The sequence below is a fragment of the Epinephelus moara genome, chromosome 15 (assembly GCF_006386435.1).
Source record: "Epinephelus moara isolate mb chromosome 15, YSFRI_EMoa_1.0, whole genome shotgun sequence".
NCBI lineage: Eukaryota > Metazoa > Chordata > Actinopteri > Perciformes > Serranidae > Epinephelus > Epinephelus moara.
Genome location: NC_065520.1, coordinates 7,855,204 through 7,874,171, shown reverse-complemented (window position 1 = coordinate 7,874,171; position 18,968 = coordinate 7,855,204). Strand labels below are relative to the sequence as shown.

At 41.2% G+C, this 18,968-nt stretch overlaps 1 protein-coding gene across 4 annotated transcripts in view; it reads right to left on the bottom strand.

Moving 5' to 3' along the window:
- The window catches only part of dock9b (dedicator of cytokinesis 9b), a 61,141-nt gene that overhangs the window by 4,641 nt on the left and 37,532 nt on the right, over positions 1-18,968 (bottom strand). For 2 of the 4 annotated variants that reach the window (XM_050063115.1, XM_050063114.1), the window contains exons 16-47: positions 18,749-18,936; positions 18,088-18,153; positions 17,121-17,213; positions 16,683-16,794; positions 16,324-16,442; positions 14,740-14,826; positions 14,535-14,624; positions 14,249-14,364; positions 13,777-13,846; positions 13,533-13,658; positions 13,234-13,305; positions 12,992-13,138; positions 12,671-12,754; positions 12,436-12,547; positions 12,131-12,309; positions 11,867-11,974; positions 11,590-11,701; positions 11,197-11,327; positions 9,430-9,544; positions 9,265-9,331; positions 8,422-8,469; positions 7,779-7,915; positions 7,044-7,159; positions 6,811-6,948; positions 6,275-6,457; positions 6,040-6,153; positions 5,716-5,931; positions 5,512-5,569; positions 3,394-3,500; positions 2,532-2,654; positions 2,245-2,358; positions 357-503 (exon numbers count right to left, since the gene is read on the bottom strand). In XM_050063115.1, coding sequence (XP_049919072.1) covers positions 357-503; positions 2,245-2,358; positions 2,532-2,654; positions 3,394-3,500; positions 5,512-5,569; positions 5,716-5,931; positions 6,040-6,153; positions 6,275-6,457; positions 6,811-6,948; positions 7,044-7,159; positions 7,779-7,915; positions 8,422-8,469; positions 9,265-9,331; positions 9,430-9,544; positions 11,197-11,327; positions 11,590-11,701; positions 11,867-11,974; positions 12,131-12,309; positions 12,436-12,547; positions 12,671-12,754; positions 12,992-13,138; positions 13,234-13,305; positions 13,533-13,658; positions 13,777-13,846; positions 14,249-14,364; positions 14,535-14,624; positions 14,740-14,826; positions 16,324-16,442; positions 16,683-16,794; positions 17,121-17,213; positions 18,088-18,153; positions 18,749-18,936 — 3,695 coding nt within the window. The remainder of the gene's footprint in view (positions 1-356; positions 504-2,244; positions 2,359-2,531; positions 2,655-3,393; positions 3,501-5,511; positions 5,570-5,715; positions 5,932-6,039; positions 6,154-6,274; positions 6,458-6,810; positions 6,949-7,043; positions 7,160-7,778; positions 7,916-8,421; positions 8,470-9,264; positions 9,332-9,429; positions 9,545-11,196; positions 11,328-11,589; positions 11,702-11,866; positions 11,975-12,130; positions 12,310-12,435; positions 12,548-12,670; positions 12,755-12,991; positions 13,139-13,233; positions 13,306-13,532; positions 13,659-13,776; positions 13,847-14,248; positions 14,365-14,534; positions 14,625-14,739; positions 14,827-16,323; positions 16,443-16,682; positions 16,795-17,120; positions 17,214-18,087; positions 18,154-18,748; positions 18,937-18,968) is intronic. The other 2 variants (XM_050063117.1, XM_050063116.1) reach the window with 1 other exon arrangement.

The following is an 18,968-nucleotide window of genomic DNA, read 5'->3' as shown; positions in this document are numbered from 1 at the left end:
GTAACTACATGTGAACCCTCTCACACTGCATACACAGTCATTTGAGCCTTTATCAATAAAATGATATTGATTATAACAGCTTTAATGTGTTCCCATGCCTAATCATACAGGGAAAAATACTACTGGAAATGATACAGGGAAAGATTAAACACGAAAACACATGTACATAAGGAAGTTTATCACAAATTAAAACATTTAATTGATGAGTTGTGGTATGTAGTTGTATTTTAAACATGAATTTTCTAAATGCCGTCACTGAAATCTGCACTAGAAACCTTCAATAACGATTGCATAACTGTCAGGGTCTACCATTTATCGTCACAATCATATAAAGACACACAAATGTGTGATCCCACCTTGCCAGAGTCCTGAATGATTTTGACGTTCTCCTGACCAAACTTGTCAGAGTAGAGCTTCAGGAGCCTCTGGGAAATCTCAGACAGTGGAGTGAACTTTGGCTCCTTGTAGATGTATTCCTTTCCATCTTCATCCTCAAAGAAGCCCTGCAGAGGAGAGGAAGGAAGTCATCAACTCAGGGCCACTTTATCATCTGCAGCTAGGATAAGTCAAACCTTGAAAAAGTTATAACTGCCAGCTTTTTTTGTTCTTTGTCATGGTGTTAAAAATCCAGAATCAATCCAGCTTTTAGGGGAATACTTCACCCCACAAATTGGTTGTGCAGCGATAACTCATCTTGTGTGATGTTATATTTGTGAAGAAAACTTGGTTTTTCCTCTTCACAAATTCAACATAACAGAGGGTTAGTAAATGATACACAAATGGTCATATGAGGGGGCAAAGTGAAAACTAACTTTTCAAGGGAAGTCCTTTTTCAAAATTTGACAACTTTTATCCTATAAAGACAAAAAAACTTTTCTGAAACAGTACGTACAGTGAGCCCATTCTCATTCCTAAATCGTCAAGTACCAACGCTTTCTCAAGCCCCTTGGTGTGCGACAGTGACGCAGTATAAATAGCTAGAAGGTCTGTGTAGAATTAGAGGGAGCGGTGGTGGATTGGTCAGACAAACACAGATTTTCACCCAGGAGACTGTAAAACCAAAAATCAAACTAAGTAGTAACATGACATATGTACATCACATTGCCTACTTAGTTTAACCCAAAACATGATGTTTGTCCTAAACCCAACCAAGTAGCTTTGTTTCCTAAACCTAACCGGGACTATATGACAACTTTAGGCACATGTTAGAACGTGTTTCAGCCAGGAGACGCTAAAGGGAGCATCTCACAGAGACGCCAAAGGGTGCCACACCAAGGAGAGTGAGAAAGAGTTGGTATTTGACGACCTGGGATGAGAAACTCTTGATACAGAACATGGACAAACAAAAATGTGTTGTTGAAAAAAAATTTAAGATATAAGGCATGCCATTTGAGTGAGGTACTATACACTAAAGCTACTGAAAAGGACAACTAATCAAACAAAGAAACAACAATGTACAAGGACTTTGTATAGAAATCTTACACCACATGCAAAATGAAAAAGAAACACTCTACAATAAAGCAAAGAGAGGAAAAAACTATGAACACATTCAACATGCAAGCTTCAGCCAGTCACCTCACAAACATAATCTATTTTATACAAGCATATGTAACAGCTACTCAGCTGTGGATCAGTGGAAAAGTACACAGACGTGTGTGCACAGGTAAAAACAGGCCAGTATAGTCACTGAGGGTAAAATGGCTGATCAAGGAAAAGGTTAACCAAAGAAACACACTGGATTACTTTTGTTGTCATATATGCAACAACATCTGCATTAAACTCCTATTCTTCCACTACTGGGACCCAAGATCTTCTCCGCTACTGTTCAGCGATCACAAGCCACCATACAGCTAAATGTAGATCTACAGCTACATCTTCTCATTAATTAAATCGTAACTAAATAAGATAAGCCCACAAAAACTATAATGATGCAAGAATGAGCACACCAGGCCAACACACACAGCTAAACCTTCACACACTTACCGCAGCCTTGGTGGGGGAAGAGAAAAGAAGAGAAATCTCTATTAAAAAGAGAGTTGGCGTTGGGGAAGATTAAAATTCAAAGGTGTGTGTGTGTTTCAGTGTCTGCGTGCATGCAAAAGGCAAGAGTTAACATAACCATCATGCTTACATTGGGAGTTTATATTATGTAAGTATTTATGCAATGCAGAAACAGTTGGTTATTGTATTACATCTGTGGTTAACTTGTTTTTGCTCACTTTGTTTTCACTTTGTAAGCTTTACCTGTCCAAAGAAGGCAACTCTGAAGTACGTGCCCAGCAGTCTTTTGCCGCTGTGCATCACCTCCATCACTTTAGTATAGGCACGGTGGAGGGTATCGTACAGGTGAGTCAGTTTCTGTTCCACAGAAATACAGAAAAATATTTGCAAAAAATCAATATATAAGACAGAAAAGTAATCATTTATTAAATGTATTTATAGATCATGTTTCTGGCAGGTTTATGTAAGGATAACACAGCTCCTGCCATGCCATCCCTGTTCTATCACCGTGCTCACTGTGTGCAGTTTACCTCAAAGTCTCTGCGCTGTTCGTAGATGGGAATGATGAGCCTGTAGACATCAGCAATTAGCTCATAACGCTCTGCCTTCCAGAGGCCCTCAGCACACTCCTCTAACAGCTCCATCAGTACCTCCTGGACACACAGATAAATACATTTAAACTTCATTAAACGTCCCCCTCTTCCCTGCAGTTTCAGCTCAGAATATTTAACTGTTGCAAAGAAGGTCAATTCTGTCTGTTCTTATTTGTCTAGAAGGCTGCAGTGAACTTAAACTGAGCACAGTGTTCTTGTAAAGACAGCAGACGTGGGAGTAAATGGATCTATCATCTCCTCTTTTTATTGGGGGATGAGTCCAGCTCATAAAGGAGAAAGGTTTTCAGTGCAGATGGGAGGTAAAAGCATTTTTCATTACCTGCAAATCTGTTGACCGACTCATAAAAGCTCACACATACTATAGCTCACACTTTCTATAGCCATCACTTTCAATTTCATTGGGTTATCAGTTCACATATAGAGCTGGTCTCAGGCCTCTGTGTCAACAAGCCACTGCCTCTGCTGGACTATCCTGAACACTTCTCTGAGTGCTGAGTCCTCGTCAGATTTCCCAAGACTGCTCCGCCTGCCAGCTCACTGATGTTCTACATGTGATTAATAACACATGCACCAAGCCTTGTGTCAAAGTCTACAGTCTTGTCAGTCTAGCAATTGATACTCTTAACAGAGATAAGAGCTCTTCTAGACAGTCATAATGTGCCACGTGATACAAATGAGGAAGCTAAAAATCATCCTTAATGCTTGGTCAACACAGTGGGACTGGCACATATTCAAAGCTCTTTGTGTAATATATGGCACGTAGAAAAGCTCATAATACCTCATTGAAGTGAACATCCTGCATCCCTACGTCCTCCATCATGGCTGCCTCCTCATCAATGTTTGGAGTGATGACACGGAAAGCCGAGCAGCCCTGCCTGAACATACCTAACACACAGATACAGAACCAACGTGAGTCAAGTTTTCCCTTAATATACAGTATACTGTATATAATGTGGTACGTCAGTGCTCTGTCACTGTTTGGGACCAAAAATCAACTGCAGATACATGGAAAGGGGGTAAAGAAAAAACAGAAAAATTTATATTATACAGTATTTTCCACTGCCATACACCATTTCCCCACCAGCGTATGACGTTCCTTACTGGTATATGTTACTGCTTTGGTAGAGGTATGCCGAATTCATGACATATCATTTCTATGCATCCAACACAATCTATTTTTACATTAGATTAAGAAATAAAAATGACATTTTGCAAACCAATTGCACAAATGCATTTCATTTCCATGTTATTATGTAGCAGATATGTTTAAATTTAATGTGTGATTAGGTTTAGACACAAAAACCACCTGGTTATGTTAGGAAAAGATGTTTTAACCTAAAACACTGTTTAAAGGGCACAATCCCCACTGGAAACGCTGTGATGACTCAGTAAAAAACAACCACTTTTCATGGCACTATTCCTCCTGAAAGACAGCGACAGGTTGCTAAAAAAACACCCTCATTTCGGGGCTAAAAGCTGCAGGAAACACAGCAGTGACTCGCCAAAAAACAACCAGTTTTGTGGTGTGTTGGTCTCCAACAGCTTGGCAGATGTCCTGTCTAGGTGTCAAACACTCCACAATCCCCTCAACCTCCACATGACAAAGTCAGCTCTACATTACGTCAGTTTAGAAACGTTGATATGATAATTATGAAATGTGCACCTGTAACAAATTAGTGGTTTGCAGAAATGTACAATGCCAACATTTTTTTCTTGTGACTGGGCTGTGTTGTGATGGTCAACCCTGTCAAGGGTAGCCATACAGGCTAATATGTGCAGTAGTTACAGCTATCTCTGCTTGTTAAGCTACCATCTTTACAGTTCATCTTTATCTTTATGGCCTATATTAAACCTGTACCGATGGGTGACATGTGGCACCTGTCAGTGAAACACCACTGACATAATGAAATTTTTGACTTTGTACTGCAACTGCTGCAAAACAATTTCCCTCTGGATGCCACTCCAGTTTTCTTGCTTAAACTTCTTGGAGTGCATCAGTAGCTGAGCAGTTACAGCACATGTCAAATTACAGCAACGTGCCAGGTTTGACTCCAACCTTTGGTCCTATGTTGCATGTCATACCCCTCTCTCTTCTCTGTTTTCAATCAAAAAATACCCGCGAGGGAAACTTCCTTGGACCGAAAGGGTGACGTAGTCTTTGGAGTTTCTTCCACTTACAACTTACAGATTCACAGCACAAGTTTAAACTCCTGTTAAACACTCTGACTGACCTGACAATGAATGTAATCGAGCCCCTCCAAAGTCTGAACACAGTATGTGTTTTGAGGTATGAAGAAGCACGAGAGGGAATCTTATCTAGGGTATGTGTTGGAGTGTTTTTAAACACAGCAATGACCCTTGGACGAGTGCTTCTGTGTGTATATGTGTAGGTGTGTGTGGAACATGGCACACACCTACACATACAGTATACATAGTTAAAGAACCAAGCAGTGTGAAAAACAAATAAATAAACTAGGGAATATTTAGTCACCTTTCATCTGCAAATCATGTAAATCATCTTATTTATAATTTTAATTGTTGGTGGTGTACTGATTTACTGTAGTATAGTCTAATTACAAATGAGAGGGAGTCTGCATCAGCAGCGGAGACAGCCAAAGTTTTAATATGCGTAAGTTATAAAGCTTGAATTATCATCGTGTACAATCTTTCTTCAGGACACAACAGTAAATCAAATCAATTTTATTGAGTTTGTAAAACAATTATTCTGGGATAATCTTCTTTGTACTGTGTTAACATTAACCAGTGACTCATTATATGGCCTCTGTAAACTGGGATTATAAACATGTTCGAATTGAGTTTTACAGCTGTTTTTTACTGTAAAAGGAAGCATACCATTACCAGGAGACTTACATCCCACTGTATATCCTCAACTCACCTTTTCTCCACAGGTACTCAGCTACCAGGGCAGCAACATGCACGTAACACATGGCTGCCTGTGTATGAGGGAGACAAGCAAAGACAAGTCACAGGTTAGCACAAAAATGCCCTACTAAATTGAAATGTCCCTTTGAAAGCATTGCTTCCTGTAGGTCTGTGCCGGCTAAGCTGAAAATGTAACCCAAAAGAACATTTGAAATACCTCTGAAAGATCTCCATTCTTGTTGTGGATGCGAGCCATGCTGTCCAGCCAGGTCTTGCGCAGCTCAGGCGTGCTGGTGTAGGACTTGGCCAAGCTGTACTGGAGGTCCACCAGCATCTCCGGGTCATTCTCATGCTCCTTCATCTGTTCCGTGGCCATCAGCACTGTCCTGATGCGCTTTGTCAGGTCCTTTACATCTGAGGGAAATGCTGTGTGCTACAACAGTACAATAGCAACATTAGTTATCTATTAGGGACTGTAATAATAACTTATTACTTATTATGATTATTATCATCACACTGTGAGGTGGTGTCCACCTCTCACCTTGATGCTTTTGTCACTGTTGGCACAGTTGTTAATGATGGAGAGGGACTGCTGGAAACGTGTACCCCCAATGCCGATGACATCAGCAATCAGCTGACTCACAGCAATTACCACCTGGAGAGTAGAGATGAGTAGAGAAGGAGAACAAACCAAGAATAAATCAATTCTGCACGAACGTATGATAGACGCATTAGAAAGACAGAACAGTAAAAACAACCATACTTGACTCACATACCTGCAGGTGTGTTCGTACGAAAGACTTGCGTCCCGTGTAGTCAAAGTTGCTTTTCATGAGGAAGTAAAGAAGATGGGCGGCATCATTGCGGATAGAGCTCAGCTTGGAGTTACAGCACTTGAGGATTTCATAGCACAGAGAGGCACACATGTCGGCTCTGCCATCAAAGAAGGTACAGGGGAACTGGAGGACACGTGGGGAGAGACAGGATGTAAAATCAATAACAGAAAGAAAGTGGGTTTTTATTTTAGAAACAAGCTTTGCTTTTCCTTGGAGGCCAGAAGAAGAAGTGTTACTGCCACTTCTATGTCTGCGCTGGATGTTTGCAATGTTTTATATGTGCATGGATCTTCACAATGCCTATTCACTCTGGATACTGTCTACCATGGAGCGGTGAGATTTAAAACAAATCTAAAAGCCCTTACTTACCATTGCTCTCTGCATGCTTGGGTTGGATGGTCTACATTGTCTAAGTGTGATTTAATGAGGTGGCATGGTTAAACAGAGGGTGGATCAAAGAAGGGAGATTCTGTCACCTTGTAGATGAAGGTCCTGAGTGAGGTGAAGACCTGCTTGAGGGCGGCCTCGGACTGAGGGATCTGCAGGAAGCACAGATGCACCTGGAAAACTTTCTTCATCAGGGGGTTGTGACCAAGGTCTGAAGTCAGCTGGGTCTGAGGAAAGAGGAGAGTGTGAGGACCAGACAACCACAATGTGATTAAGATGCAGAATGTCACGTATCTCAGCAGCTTGGATGGAAAATTAATACCTTGAATCCCATGATGAAGATGCTGAGTGTGTCCAGCACAGTCAGACAGACCTCTGTAGACACGTTGGCCTCCAGCAGGCACTGGCTGCTCACATCTGCTTCCGTATGAGAGTACACTGCACAGACAACACAGACGCAAGGTCACTGTTAGATGTTATCACTTTATTAGAGCAATAAATACATAACAAATCATCTGCTTGATCAGGTTGTTAATCAGTACCGATGACTAAATGAACATTTGTCAAGTGCTTATATTTCTGTTTGCTCATAGGAGATAAGCTTCATTGTTATAACAACTTCAACTGGCAGCCAGCAGAGGTCAGTAAATGACACAGATTAATGATGCAGGAAAAATGTCATCAATCATTGTTTTAAAAATACTTTGTTGGCATGTTTAAAACTAAGATAATTTCTCTACTTGTCAGAGGTAAACCGCATTTAAAATTATATATATATTTACTGCTTCATCAGGCTCATGAAAATGTGCACAAGTCTCTATTTTCCATTAGTTCTTAATTCTTAGATTTATAGACATCTACCTCCACTGTAAAAAGTGAGTTCTGCTGATTGTAGCAGTGTGTGTATGATGTCTGTGTGTTTCATTTTAACTGAGTTATAAACTTGTTTTACTGCAAAAATGCTGTCAGATCTCATTAGTATTAGTTATTGTATTCATATTCGTTTACATTCCCACTATTGGTCCCATAAAAGTCAGAGCAGGACGAGAGGGCTTACTGTTGTTGAAGGTGTGAGCGTTCTCCAGAGTTCCCAGCTGCTGTAGGCGGGCGTGCAAGATCCCCGCCCTGCTACGAGACACAGGTAGAGTCAGAGACTTCCTGTCTTGAGCTACAGACCCTGCCCCTTCCTGGCTCCTGTTGGGAGAAGAGAAATATCATTAAAAGTAAGTCTGGATACCAGCTAAAAGACGGAGACAAGACAGTGAAGTTAATACATAGAAGCCTAAAGGGTTCAGATGAACACAAATCAAATGAGGAAATGTCTCAGTGGTGTTGCACAGAGGAAAAGAGCAAAAGAAAGGCACACAGTAGATACTTAAATGGCAGGAATGTCATGTCATTTTTTTTGCATGTGCGTCATGCATTTAACTAAGCAAAGTGAGACCAAAAGACAGCAATGTCTTACCCATGCAGGAGGGGCCCGGGGCCGCAACATTAACCACAAAGCAACGTGTCAGCAGTGTTACAGAGAAGAGAACCAACCAAAGGCAAAGGGTTAAGAGATTCAGTAAAGACTGGTGTTTGTGTGAGTCATATTATCACATAAATGATGAACGTTATTAGCTCCAGTTCAAGAATCAGTCCATAAACTCAGTGTCAAATGAGATATCTGACACAATCCATTTCCTTGAACACTCTACCTGACGATGAATCTCTTCCCCATGTATCGAAACTGATGAAGGCAGACTCTGCAGGACAAACACAAAAGCTTCAGTCAGAGATCATTACTAAGTTCAAGGCTTCGCATTCACATTTAACTTTATGAAAACAGGAAGCTCTTAGGATGGACAGAAATGTCAAGATATAATATCATGTTTCCCCCACCTTCAGCCTTTGTGTTGGGCGAAGCAGCTAAGCTAACTGCCTGCTGTCTCTAGCTTCATAATTAATGTACAGACATTAAGAGAGGTATTGATCTTCTCATCTGCACTTTGCAAGAAAGTGAATAAGTGTAGTTCCCCCAAAGTCACACAACTGCTAGAGCAGGGAAACAATTAGCTTAGCTAAGCATAAAAACTGAAAGCAGGGGGAAACAGCAAGCTTGGCATTGTCCAGAGGCTAAAAAAATAATCTTTTTGGGCTGTGAACAGAAACAGTTTAACGTTTTACAAGCGTTTATTACTGAGATTTGAGTGCATTTTTGAACTATAGACAGAGACAGATTAGATTTTTCCACCTCTTAAGTCTTAAACTAAACCACTCTAAGCTAAGCTAAGTTAAGCTAAGATAATCAAAGCCTGGCTCTGGCTCCATAGTTAACAAACAAGAAATACCTGGATTTCCCAAAATGTTTTACCAATTTCTCAGATGCTCTTGTGTGCTGGATTTTAACTTTATCAGCTATTTGCTTTCTCTTTTTCATCATTAATTTTATTTCCCATCAAACTTTGACCATTCAGTATTACGAGTGAAACCTGATTTGAGTCCCAATCTCAGCTGCACGTGTACATGATCATAAAAAGGTTGTCTAGTCCTGTACTTACTCTATCAATGTAAAGAAGTCCATTAGTTCTGAGGGAGCTGCTTTGTTCCAGTATGCAAAAAGGGCCTCTGAAGGGATGACATGATAAGAAAACATTTCTGTGAAGTGACTGCTCATATCAACTCGTGTCAAAATCCAGTACAATGCCTCAGACAGGCTGTCCTACCCTCTGACATGCTCTTGAGGATATGCAGAAAGCACATGAGCAGGTGTTTGATCTCGTCTCGGTCCAGTTTGTCACAGCGCAGCACAGTGCTGCCCAGAGCTGATGCACACTGGTTCTGATGGAGGAAAGTAGGGAAAGACAGAGAACAAACGAAAGTGAAAAGGTTTTAGTTTTTTGGTGCAGACGTGCAGAGTTGAAGGAAACTCTAAACTGGAAGAACAACACTCAATCAAACCCAATCTTCAGAAACGGGAAATGTCAAGTATTTTCCTTGCTCCACAAGAGCAAGGAAAGCACATTTGCTGAAGCAGCTCTGTGCTTTGAGATAGCAACATCAGTTGCAGGTTTGAAGAAACACTTTTAAAGTTACATCACAGCATCTGAGGAAATAAATGAGAAAGGCTACAAGTCGGCGGTCAGCTCAACATCCGCATTGCTAGAAGCACACACACTCCCTGAAGTGGGACACTCAGAAGAGAAGAATGTTGGGAGGAACTTTGGGAGGATTTTGGATGTATTGTACAGATTTCTGAGTACTGTATTTTTTGATCTCTTAACTGGAATTCATGGACACAAAAAGTACCAAGGGCATCCAATCTGGTTTATCATTATAAATCAGACATTTGCTGTACAATTGTAACCCAAATCTCTGGTGGTGGAGAGGTCACAAAGGTCAAACGGAATACTTGTATTGGTATGTTTTCCTCATGATTTCCATCCACCCTCTGGCCTGCAGCTTGTTTGTCATTATCACTGTCACTGTCCTGCAGCAGGTCAGGCAGGGGCACAGAGAGGAGGGAGAAGTCCATGGTGACCCGCTTGGTCGCACGGTTCAGAGGTGGAGCTCTGTCCTCTGGGTCCAGAGGGAGAGGGGGCACGTTGACCGAATGCCTCCTGGTAAATCTCTCCTTTGGTTGGGGTTGGAAAGTTACAGTGCAAAGAGAAGGGGTGTGGGAGCTCTGGAGGAGGGGGTGGGAGGAGAGTGTGGATGTCCAAGAGTGAAGATAATGTAAAATGAAGATAAAATATATGGGAGTGCTGTGCAAACTAACCTTAACCTTGGTGTTTTGTTGACACTGGCTTTACTTTCATTACATTGCAGCCCAGAAAATGTTGGCACTGTCCATGTGCAAACCACGCATATGTTGCATCTGTACATTTCATACGTATCATATCAACATTTGATATATCATATAGCTCCATAACAATGTTTCTAAGGTGACGTATTATATAAGCTGAATCTGTCATCTAGGAAAGGCAGAGGTGGTGGATAGCTGACACCTCAGCAAAATGCCAGCCAAGCTGCAGACCACTGATGAAGACCAACAAACAACAAAACTGATTGTGAGACATCATTGCATTTCCTGCTAGGATAGTGCCACGAAAACCAGTTGTTTTTTAGCAAGACACTGCAGCTTGTTCTGCTGGGATAGTGCTACAATAAGCAATTGTTTATGACCAAAATCTTTCTACGTTTACTGCCGAAATAGTGCCATAAACATCAGTTGTCTCTACAGAGACACTGCTGTGTTAGCTGCCAGGATAGTGCCATCAAAACCAGGTATTTTCCCTAACCATAACCAAATGGCTTTAGTGCCTAAACCTGACTTCATGTTAATCACAGTGTTGTTCAACTTATCTGCAACATAATACAAATGTAAAATGCCAACATTTTTTTCTAGTGTTGCAGCATTGGTCTCACAGACCTGGGGCTTTGTGTCACAAATCAAATATTGCAAAAATAGTAGCCATCCAGTATTCATCTACCTTCTCCAGGGAGTTGGTCTTGTCACTGCTCTTGTCCAGCAGGCTGTTTCCTGAGTCAGTGGAGACCAGGGAGCCTCTGGAGTCTGCGTGGTGAACTGAGCTGATGTTAGGAGTGGAGCTGTGAGGGGAGGCTGCAGGGACAGAGCACAAAAAAATACCCTGTTTGTTGCATGTCAGAAGACGGGATGAATCTACAGTGTACAGTTAACATGCAGAAGAGCATAGGCATTTGCTGCCAAGTTAAACATTGCAGAAACAAGTATTTCATTTGAGGTCCAACATGGTCCAACATTTTCACCTTAAAGTATTAATGCCAGGTACAGTACGTCTTTGAGAGAACATTTATCTCTGACTATGTGCTTCTCAGTGGTACATGCTGGAGTGAAGATTTACCTGTTCCAGAGATAACTCCAAAAACATCTTTGTGAAGTGCATTTTCAATGCAGCTCCCAGGTTTCTGAGGGGTCACCATGGAGTTGGGCACAAGAGAGTCCTCCCTGGCATTCTGAGACAGAAAATGAGCTGGTTTAGCTGGGCAACTAGAATCACAGTAAAAGCCGAAGAGAAAACACCAACGATGTCTCAATGAGTAATATGTTAAGCTGACATTAACCCAGTAATAACAGAAACAGCTGCTATTCACTTTCCTACCACTGGGTGTCAGGCTTACATTGTGGTTGCTGAGGGGGGCTGCCTCTTTACTGTCAAGTCTGTAGACGTTCTCCTGGAGCAGACCAAACATAGGGAGGTAGAGTGTGGCAAGCCTGGCCTGCTGACTCTGTAATGACACAGTAGGTGCTCATGAGTCATATAGTCAAAAATCGTGACCCAAAATCTTTGCCAAATAAAAAAATAATCTTTGGGAAGTGGTATAAAAAAAGCTGACGAGAATATTTTAAGAACTGCAGAGGGGGTTGAGCGCTGACGAACTCACTTTTGCAGCGTAGCGGTCGTCAAATGTGTGTTTGATCATCAGCCCCTTGAGCACCTGGATGGCGATCTGACGGATCTCTCGAAACTCCTGAAGAGCACTGCCCACCTCCCTCAGCAGCAGCCCCACCAGGAAGTGGTTGCGACAGAAGTCATCAGTCAGGGAATAGTCCAGCTGGAGATCTGTAGCAGGCATCAATCAAGAGAAATAACATTCAAATTAAAGTCACAAAGAGAACAGGGTGCAAAGAACAAGCAAAATATAAATTTTACTCCGCTTAAATGAAAGTGACGTTAAGTGTCATTTACCCTGGAACCTTTGAATTCTGCCTTTTCCAAAGGGCATGGGCAGATTAAGAGGGACATAGTGCTCATGGTTGCAAACAACCCGCAGGAACTCAAACTTGAATTCATACAAAGTCTGGAAGGAACACAAGAGAAAAAGCATTTGAGGGAAGCTTGCATGGCTTTAAGTCAGCTTTACATTAATGTTTAATGACTTCAATAAGGACTATTTAAGATAAGAGCAGGAAAGCAGTTTAACCTTGGGGTCTCCAGGCATAAAACAGTTCATGTAGTTGTTGATCTGCTTGAATATAAAGCCTCTGTCCATGAAGGTGAAGCAGCGCTGTGAAAAGGTGAGTGAACACATCTTATTAATAACACATAACATAACAGATGTGGTGATTTCTTTTTGTTAAATCAAACTGATTAACTGTTTTAAACTATCTGCTGAGGATGACTTGCACAGAGCTCTGCAGTCCTTGACATTTGAATGTTTACCCTAAGCCAAAGAGCAGTTTTTCAAAGTCATCTGCATATCAAAGGGCAATACGGCATCGCAGGCATCGGGAGGAGTGCCAACCTTGATGAAAACTGCCAGGCTGTGATTGGCATTGCGAGCTGCATCCAGGTTGTCCTTGTATTTCTGGGTGATGTGTGGCATCAGCATATTCACCAGAGTTTCCACTGCATGGTAGAAGGACGCTGAGAAACGTTGGTTCCTAGAGAGCTGGACAAGGAAAGCAAAATAAAAAAAGAGGGAGCACATTTAGGCTTGGAGGGAAGGGGTGAAAGAAGAGAAGAGAAGACTAAAACAAGACCTACCTTGACCTTTCCGCTCTCCATGAGATAATGAGCCACTGATTTCACCAGAGCTTCAAAGAAGTACCACGAGTACTACAACACAAACACAGGAAAACTATAAATGTAATGTACAAAAGACATTTCAGTTGACCTCTATTTAAAAAAGATCAGGTCTTTTGCAGGAAAATGTATCATTTCTCTGGTGAAATAAAAAAAACAGTTAATAAATATTTGGGAAAAAAACGATTTTAGAATCCTACTTATTGACTTGACTTGAGGGTGTATGGCATTACAGCCTTTACTTAGGTAATTGTTATTACCTTCAGTAGCTTGTTGCTAGTTAGGAAGTCTGTGGATGGCTTGAGAATGGCTGTCATAGCTTTAGCCAGCTCCTCGTGAACTGTTTTCACATTGGTGGAGGAATAAGGCTCTGGCTTGAACACAAACTGAGAGTAGAGAGGGGGAAAAACAGACTGTATCAATTTAATTTCTACAGAAACACGGGAATATCGGAAATTATTTTCTGTATATCATTAGCATAAATATAGTGAGAAAAGACTGCACCTTGATATAAGATCTCAAATAATGTTCAAGCCCTTCTTCATGGCACTGTGCTACAACATGAACCATCACCCTGAGAGAGAAAAAGATAAAAACACAGAAATATAAAGGAGGAAGTGCTGGAAGGGACAAGCCAAAGATAGGAATTACATTTATTCATGCTAAGGCACTAACACCTCATTTACTCACTGCCTACAGAGCTTCAAAGACTAGTCACACACAAAACTGAGACGTAAGACACATACATGGAGTGTGCAAACCATAGGTGAGTGTCTAATGAGAGAAAGGATTCAGGCTATTAAAGAAAAACAGGGGAATGCGCTTTGGAATGAGAGCCAGATGGAAGTGCTGCTATTCTGATTTTCTACGGATGAAGTGTGTTAAAAGAGACTAAAAATATTGCTGTTACACGTCGCTCTCTGCTGCTGGAAACACACATTTCACACACGTGTGTCTAAGTGTGTGTGTGGCTTGCCTTGTCACGTTGACAGCCACATCCTCATGTGTGGCTCTGGTTAAGACACAGAACAGCTGGTTGAGGATGGTGGGCAGAAAGTTGACCATCACATGACCCTCCATCGCATGGAGACTCTACAAAGGAGGGGAGGAAGTAAGAACAGAAAAAACATTGAATGAATGTAGGCTCTGGCTTGTCATACTCCCGGAAATGCCACATTACAAGATTGTATTTGATGAGGCGTGAACAAAAGGGTGTGTTCCTGTGGTTTCCTTGGAGCATTAGAAACAAATGCCCAGAATACCTTCAGGTATTTAACCAGCTCCCCCTCTGAAGCTTGTTCTGACATCTCCATGATTTGACAGTGGTGGAAGAAGTTGTGCAAGTGCTGATCCTAAAGGAAACATTATTTGAATAGATATTTAATTTGCATTTTAAAGTACATTTAGATTCTTTTTTTATCGAACAACAATGACCAAGTGATATCAATGGATATAATGTGTTTATACCTGAGTGTAAACTGTGGAAACAAGATGAGTGGAGACTTTGAACAGGGCTTTTCCTCCGTCTACCCATTTGATCTCCGAGCCAGAATGCTGCAATGACAAGTGGGTCATAATCAGAGGTGGGACCAAGTCATTGTTTTGTGGGTCCCGAGTCAAGACAAGCAGGTCCGGAGTCAAGATCCAAGTCCTAAACTTTGAGTTTGGAATCCTGAACAAGCCATAGTGCAGTCTTCAACAAAGTAATAATGCCAATATCAAATTGGCAAAAATGATGAATACTAAGTTTGTGAAATAATTACTTAGCTGTTAAGCTAACGTTAGCTTAGCATTAGCTCACTCACTATGTTGATATTAGCTTTGACTTTTTGTTTTTTGTGCAACTTGAAATGTTGTATATATTATATATTATTGTACTCATTTAGTGGACTGCCCTTTACTCTTTTGTATTTTTGCTCATTGTTTATGTCCTGATTCTGTCTTTGTCTATATGTTTTGTATATTAATGTTTCTGCACTGTTTTTAACTTTGCACACAAACTCTGTTTTAATAGCAAAAGCCTAACCAGGGACAGGGGTTGCGAATTAGCTTCAGCTAGAAACTTGTATACATGACATCTGTTTTGTATTTTATATGAAATAATGTTTAATGCATTTGTCCCTGATCAATAAACGTCTAAATAAATAAATAAAATTGTACAAAGTTGGAAGTTGTAACAATTATTGCACTACATGCTGAATAATGCACTACATGCTGAATAAAAAACACACACCGTGTTGATTTCTAAGAGCACTCAGATAATTTTTTTGTAAAATAAGACGAAAAGCTGTTTCTAACATACGGCTGCAGTGTACTACAAGATAGATAAAGTAAAGCTTTTGAAACTGGAGTTCTTATGAAGGAATAGCAAATTTTGTGTGTTTATTTCCTGCAACATATGTCCTACCAAACAATTGAGTTTATAGACTCAATGTTAGCTCATTTTGATAGGAGTGCTTCTTACACAGGTAGTTCAATTTGAATTCAGCACTAAGCTTCATGCACAAATGCTTATTTTATGAGCCACTTTTGCATGTATATTAATTCAATTTGTACTAAACCCATTAGCTCCGCATAAAAAAAAACACAACACCAAGGGATCTAAATGGTAAGATGACATTGATTGTTAGCTTTAATGGATTACATTTTAATGCCGATCAGATTTCACAGGCATTTCATGTGAAAGCCTGTTAGAGCTCTGCAAGGTCCCAATCCAATCTCGGCAAATAAGATCTTTATCCACTAACCACAAATTGCATCCGTGAGATGTGAGATATCCCATCTTTAAAACCATTTTGGAAATCTGAGGGCAACACACTAGTGGAAAATACTTTGACCTGCAAAACAATTCAGCACTAAGGCACTCTACTTAAACAGAATAGTGTAGCTATCAATTACTTGCCATAAACAACAGGAAGACGTGCAATCACGGATTTCTAGAGGGTCTTAAAAGCTAAATGGATAATGGGCTCTCATTACAGTCAGTGCATCTCAATTTTACACATAACTTTTAAATTGTTTTTTAGAATAATCGTTCTTTTTTTTTTTTACCTTGTTGACACCATCCTGGGACCCGAGGTACCCTGCAGGCAGATTGGCGGCCACAGGCAGTTGCTGTTCATTCATGATGACTCTGCCATCCCTGAGCAGAGGCAGCCATGCCGAGCCCACTGTGTGTAAAGTAGCCACATGTTTGTAAAGTAATGGTAATACTGGAGTGTCTGCAGCATGAACATCATGATTTCAGATTTCTCCACGTACTGGGGAGACTACTAAAACTACTATGTGTAAATTATGCCTGTATCAAACTGCTTTTGCCCACATTTTGCACGTCATATATTTACATCAGTTCATAGCATTGTTTTTGATAAAATGCACAGGCAGGAGACAAGATTTAAGCTGCAGCCTACCTGGAGTCTCCACCAGGTCTTTCTTCTTGCTGTTGCTGTCACAGCTAACATGATAGAAGGTGAAGAGAAGGTGATGCTTCTCATGCAGCTGAGTAGGCAGCTCTATCTTTATCTAAAGGCAAGAAAAAACACAGATTCCCCGGGTTGGTTCCCAAATACAGAGGGAGCTTTGTTAAGGAAAATGAGAGTGAAAAATGCCTTCAGAGCATTTCCTGTGAGGATTCAATGTTGAATTGAAATGTGCTCAAACAATACAAGAGGAGGTGAGAGGTACCTCCATACTTCAAAACACACTGCTTTCAAAAAAGGATATAACTTTTTGACTTTGAACATATGTAAGAGAATATGTAAGACTCTCTCCATTGATGGTTTTTAGCCAATAATATGCAGATCACAAACTGCATTATATTAATATGAGTAGCAAAAGCAAAGACATACCTCATCGTAGAACTCAGGGTTCTGCTGGTGATGCAGAACAGCTGCATAGGCATGCTTAGTGAATAGAGGACCTCCTGGATGACCGTAGATGCACTGCAGTAGATTCAAAAAGTAGGAGACAATCAAGAGATAATTAAGAGCTGGGTCAAGACCCAAGAACAACAAGTCCCAAGTCGAATGCCCAGTCAAAACCAGGGAGTCCCGAGTCAGGACCTAAATCAAGACTAACAAGTATGTTAAGACCCAAGTCAAGACCAGGCTGGCAGGTTGGGGGTGGGAGGGCCAATTATTGTTGGTGATATGTTGCGATTTTCAGGAGCTTGCAAACATAGTGAAATAGCAAGTGGTGCAGTACAGGATGGAGGATGAGGGTGGGTTCAATAATGCTACGACACAGGAGCAGGAGGTGCGGTTTGACCAAGAGCGTCCTTAGTTTGCGGATAAGGGGAGGCTTTGTTGGCAGCGTTTATGTATGTCTGTGGTGTAGTGCTCAAGGCTCAGTTTATTGTACAAGATGATGTTGAGGTACTTAAAGGTCTCCACCATCTCAACTGGTTGGCCATTTCTAGAGGTGTGGTGGGTTTGTTGCAGTGCCGGGTGTTACAGATGAGCTCCCTTGTCTTGGTGACAATGAGGAGGAGGTGACTAAACAACCAAAAATGGATTTTAATCGTGGACAGCTGCTGGCTACAAGCAACAAAGAACTGTGGCTGGATATGTGGTGGATGAAATGTTGTTTGTTCTATCTCCACGATTAGCTCCCTGTCTTTCAAAGAGATCCTTTGGTCAAAACCCACAAGTCTAAAGTCAAGTCCTAAGTCAAGTTGTTTAACAAGACCAAAATGTCCTAAGTTGAGTCCCAAATAAAGACCGAGGACCAAAGAGTCCAAAGTTCAGTTCCAAGTCAAGCTGAAATTAAGAGCTGAAATAATTACTGTGTTAAGCATTTCCTGATATGCAAACGCACCTTCAGTGGCTGGGCTTCATCCTCATCAGAATCCCTGAATTCAATGCAGACTGCAATATTCCTCGCCTAGAGACGGGAGACAAACGTTTAAAACAGGAAGATCATAAAAGCAAGAACCAGTTCTAAGATATCCCTGCTGGCCCAGAACCAATTTTTTGCCATCTGTGTCCATTTCAGATGTCCATTAGTGTCTATAAAGAGAGGGAAAGTATTTTAGGAAAAGGATTGCCAGCTCTCATTTAAAATAAAAGAGGGCACAGAGACAGATGGGGGAGAGAAGGCAGGTTAGTTTCCTATATGGAGCTGACCCAGTGAAAATACCAACCCTGTATTAATGTATTAATCAGAAGCTGCTGCTCTGTGTAAGGATAATTCTATCCAGCTCTGCTGCTTGGCTGAACCAGCCTGAGGCGGTTGCCAGTTGTCTCGCAGGCTAAACAGGAACACAATACGATGATGACAAGAGAATGCGAGCCAAGCAGAAGCATCAGTTTCCAAAAAGGACAAGTCATGTGTTTTGGATTGATTTTATGTTACGTATAAAGGGGCAAAATACAGATTGTGCAGGAAAGCTCAAAATTTAAGAAGGCACTGTCACATATTCCCTCTTGTTAATGTTCATTAACTCTAATGTATTGCTCTGCATCCTCACTGCTCTTACCTTAGCAAAGGATTTCTGTCCGTCATATTTGAGGTGTTTTGGATACACATAGAGGTGGTTGTTATAGATGGTGAATGGTTGGGAGCACTTAGCGATGCAGGGCACAAACTCCTCCACCTCCAGGAGAGCGCTGCCAGGCCCGTTTCCTTCAAAGTTCCTCACAGGGATGTAGGAGGAAGTGACACAGTCTGCAGGCAGGAAATGAGAGGAGTAAGTCCAA